The sequence below is a fragment of the Penaeus japonicus genome, unplaced genomic scaffold (assembly GCF_977035675.1).
Source record: "Penaeus japonicus unplaced genomic scaffold, GWHDUDI00000001_assembly GWHDUDI00000006, whole genome shotgun sequence".
Classification (NCBI taxonomy): Eukaryota; Metazoa; Arthropoda; class Malacostraca; order Decapoda; family Penaeidae; genus Penaeus; species Penaeus japonicus.
In genome coordinates, this window is record NW_028234408.1 from 41,299,209 (window position 1) to 41,304,208 (window position 5,000).

At 32.7% G+C, this 5,000-nt stretch overlaps 1 protein-coding gene across 20 annotated transcripts in view; it reads right to left on the minus strand.

Moving 5' to 3' along the window:
* The window catches only part of unc80 (unc80, NALCN channel complex subunit), a 123,609-nt gene that overhangs the window by 84,775 nt on the left and 33,834 nt on the right, over positions 1-5,000 (minus strand). For all 20 annotated transcript variants that reach the window (XM_086538040.1, XM_086538047.1, XM_086538039.1 and 17 more), the window contains 3 exons: positions 2,196-2,255; positions 1,904-2,052; positions 1,400-1,543 (listed from right to left, as the gene is read on the minus strand). In XM_086538040.1, the coding sequence (XP_086394166.1) occupies positions 1,400-1,543; positions 1,904-2,052; positions 2,196-2,255 (353 nt within the window). The remainder of the gene's footprint in view (positions 1-1,399; positions 1,544-1,903; positions 2,053-2,195; positions 2,256-5,000) is intronic.

Consider the following 5,000-nt stretch of genomic DNA (forward strand, 5'->3'; position numbering starts at 1 on the left):
GTGTGTGTGTGTGTGTGTGTGTGTGTGTGTGTGTGTGTGTGTGTGTGTGTGTGTGTGTGTGTGTGTGTTTTGTTTATGTGTGAAGGCAGGTCGGTATGTATGTAGGTAGGTAGGTAGGTAGGTAGGTAGGTAGGTAGGTAGGTAGGTAGGTAGGTAGGTAGGTAGGTAGGTAGGTAGGTAGGTAGGTAGGTAGGTAGGTAGGTAGGTAGGTAGGTAGGTAGGTAGGTAGATAGGTAGATAGGTAGATAGGTAGGTAGGTAGGTAGGTAGGTAGGTAGGTAGGTAGGTAGGTAGGTAGGTAGGTAGGTAGGTAGGTAGGTAGGTAGGTAGATAGATAGATAGATAGATAGGTGGCTAGATAGGTAGATGATAGATATAGATATATAGTTAAAGATATGTAGATATAGATATTCGTGTATATATATATATATATATATATATATATATATATATATATATATATATATATATATATATATATATATATATATATATATATATGCAGGAATCCTATACCACACATTATATATTGAATTTTAAGGCAGTTATCTTGTCAGCACGGTTAATATAGCCGTCTTGTATAAATCCATTCTAGCTCTTGACTTTTACTTCAAACGTACCTTAGCTGATATGTTAACAAATATCCCTACAAGGATGAGCAAAGGGATGTAAGTAAAGCTGTATAGTATACAGATTAAGGTTAGTTTCACATCATTCCAACCATGCAGATTGGATGGTTTCAGAAAGCAAAGAATACACAAAATGATAATTACTTTGTTGGAATGGTAGGTTATCCTAATGAATGAGAAACTCTGATGAGAATCGCTTAACTATGCACAGTTTATCTCTGCCCTAAAAAAAGTGCAGAGGGTTTCAAATCTACAGTTTATACACATTTGTACAGATTGAGGGTTACAAGCCACTGCAGTCAACACTATTCATATAAATTACATACTAGATGTATAAATAAGTTATTTTTTAAGTAATATTTTTGTTCTATCTGTCTTATGAGATATTACAAAATACCATTCATGAAAATATGTTTAGTGATTTCAGATAACTTATCTAGAAAGTAATTTTGATCTTGGTAAGATCTCTTCTCTTTTGTAAGAAAAAATCATTCTGTTTAAATGCAAACAATCCAAACAGGAAATGACTTCTGATTTAACTTCCAATAATGAAAGTGATGAAATTTCAGAATCATCTTCATCTTAAAAAGTAAACAAAGTCTCTTTTAGCCTTAGAACATGGAAACCAAACCCAAGAGCTATCTCTTCCACCTCATCATTGAGGAAAAGGGAACACCCCCATCTAAGTGTACTGAACGACTGCAGTGGCTACACCTCAAGGACATTCCCGCAAGATGTGAGAGCTGCCATCACCGTCCCAGCATCTCTTACCTCCTGTAGATGAAGTTCAGGGCCCAGAAGACACCCTCCTCCATCCACTGTGGGACAAAGAGACAACGGAGAACGGCCACGTCTAAGAAGGTAGCCAGGGTAGGGTCTGTCAGAGAGTTTGGCTTTGCACCCGAGGCTGAAATGCTGGGGTGGGAGAGAGGAGATAATGAAATAATGACAATGAGAGAAATAATATTAGAATGATAATATAATGATAAAGAAAATGATAATAAATCAAATGAAGAAAAAAATCGTAGCGGTATAGTAGATAAAAATATTGTAAAAATAAACTTTAATCAAAATGCAAGATAAAGCTACAGTATAGTAAAAGATAAATATAGAGTAAAAAAAATTAATATAAAAAAGGTAAGTAATTAAAAGTAAAGTTCAATTTTAAAATAAAAAAGAAAACACACATACACACATAAAAAAAAAACATGAAAAAAAAAAAAAAAAAAAAAAAATGAAAGTAAAAATTTGAGTAAAGAAGACTGAAAGCTTCACCTGGTCTTGGCAGAAGCATTGGCCTCCAGAAGACGAGGAGTGTGAGATTCCGTGGGTGTAGAAGCGGCTATGGAGGGAGGCTGAGTTGGGGACGTAGCATCGCTCACTTCCACAGTGGGAGGCCGGAGGAATGAGGATGGGTGCTCAGCCTATCCAAGTATAATCCCATGATATAAGGAATTTCATACATAAATATAGTAAGGAAAGTTACACGGATTTTATACATTTGTGGATCAGAAGTCATTCTACTTGTAATTTACATTTATACTAGTAATCAAGCATTACTATCTACCTTGTACACATGTGACTCCTTGCCATCATTGTCTGGGTAGGATCCAAGTCTGAATATCACCTTGGAATGGAAAAATACTCTGTTATTCATTTAGGAATGAAATCCATCATGCCACTGGTTGTACATATATTAGTCATTCATAATATAATCAAACCTTACATTCTATAAAAAAAAAATCATAGATCTATAAAAAATAAAGTACCATAGACATATTTCCTGATAGCATTGGACAAGGGAGAAACTGGGGACTCTTTAAATAATTTTCACTAAAGATATTCCCTTCCTCATAATGTAATACCACTCAGAACTATAAAATAATTGTGAATATACTTTACTTTTCAATGTCAAACTTTAATTGAAATACAAATATGCATCAAAACAGAACAAAAAGTCTATACAGTTCTTATTGGTATCCAAGATTCATAACAAATTTTCTCCCTAAATATTTTATCTTTAAGGGAGTTTTTTTTTTTGAAGGAACAACTCTTTACTTGTCGGTGTAGAAGCCAAACCTCTACAAACAGATTACAAGATTCATTACAGAGTTCTACAACATTGCAAAACATTAACCATCCAAGAGGAAACACCAATAAACAATATTCATCATATGAAAAGAATCTTTCTATTTTCCAAAGATCTTCCTCTTATCATTAGAGCTATTCAAAGCAAACAGGACTTTTAGACATGAATACACAAATGCACATATTCAACTACTGTATTTTAAGATTTAAGATTTAAGTGACACTCACCATAAGTATAAACAAGTAACCAAGGTTTTTAGCATACTCTGTACAATAGACAGGACAAAAGAGCTTTTATCAGATGTATTTAAAGAGTTTGCAGGGGGATAGAGGGGAGTAGAAGATTGATAGCTAAATTTTCTTGCTGTGATGAGATTTTTTGCTCACAACACCTTAAATTTATTGATACTATGCATGGAAATATGTCTGTTTTGCATCTACATTTTTCTTTAAATCATTTAATCTTTAATAACTAAGAGATTACCAAGTTTTAGTTTTTAAGATGTTCTTCCCTCATTATAAAATGGTAGGGTATTCTACTGTCTAAAAGTAATCAAAATCTCTATCTATGTCTTGAAAAATCACTTGAAAGGAAACAAAGTAGTAATATTTCACTATGATTATCATTGTTTTATCAAATTTATCATTTCAGAATCTTTTGCTGTTACATTCACTACATAATCTGGGCACCAAAATTAATTTTTAAATTCCAGGTTCAGACATCATACTACATGTAGATGCAAATACAAATCACTTTTTATGCCCTCAGTATGTATAAAAAAACATAAAATACAATACAAAGAAAATAAATAAAAAGGAAAGATCTACTTCCTAATATCTGTAGTACTGTTCGAAATCAAAGAGTCAAAGGAAATGTTTAATCTAATGCAAGAATGTACTACAGTAATGATATCATAAAATGAAATACAATAAATAATACTTGCAATAATGCAAGTAAAATAATAACACCTTGTACTAATGTAATATCACAGGAAATCTGTTCAATTTACTTCATGTAGGCTGCCATATGGGAGAAAGAACATAAATGGGAGAGTCAGTCCAGGGGGGTGTATTAGGAGGAAAGTTAAGACCTGATTTCTTGATCTGAACATTCTGTATTTTCCCAAACAGCTTTCTTTCAAATTATACATGGTACCATCACCTAATGAAGACAACTGACTTTCTCAGTAACTAAAAAACTTGATGGAATTGCCTACAATAAAATATGACACCATATCATATCACATTGGGCTTCTATGGCATGGCCTATATACTAATTACCTAAAATGTGTTTAATGTACTGCTGATCAATTATCATTGTTATTACCCAAAATGCATTGTCCTATATTTATATTACCTTTTCAAATGGTTGCTCTTCAAAAAACAGAATGTCAACTGTTGCATGAATAAAAGGAATCAGCTGGTCACACTGATTTAATATCATACTTTGCCCTTTTGAAGGAAACATAATCATGCAAAGATATAAAGCTCTGGTTCTGATCTAACTGCAGCCTGCACTTACTATAAAGTGAAAATAGTAATATCATCGTCATGCAATTGCTAAAGATTTGGAAAACAACAATAAAAAAAATATTGAATGTAGAATGTCAGTAGAAACTTGTTCTTTTCTTGTAATGATCACATAGAGTTATAGAAAGTATATCCAATTCAAAATGTCACTGTCTGAAATACTATGACAAGATGTTTTAATAATCCATGATTGGGATTGAAGTAGGCATACAAAAGTGGTGAATACCACTGTTAATGTGTCACCTCACCTTGATGCCTGGGCACAAGTTGGAGCCCAAATGTGGAATATGAAACCAAGGATCCATATGTCAAAGGTGTCACAAAAATGACAGCTGCATAAGAACAGCATATGAAATTCTAATTGCAATTATCATGAATTCAGTCTTCTCAATAAATCCTTTACATTTGCAAAATATATCTTAATATAATAATGTCAAGTTGTAAATTGTCTATATACCCATAATTAACTGGACAGCATTGGCTTCTTGTAACAGTGCAACTGACCCTGTGATCCAAACTATTAAAATCTACATCTTAAATATATCTAATATAGCATCTTACTATATCTTGGAAAAAATAAAATTCAGTTCTAGGAAAAACTCCTTTCTAAAATAATTCCCTCCTTTGGAAAAAAAAAAAAAAAAAGGTGAAGGGGAGGAAAAGGCAGCACAGAAAGAGAGAAAAAAAAATTACATGATTTGAAAAAAAAAAAGAGAAAAAAAAAAGAAGGCATCTATATGACTCTTAAAGTAAC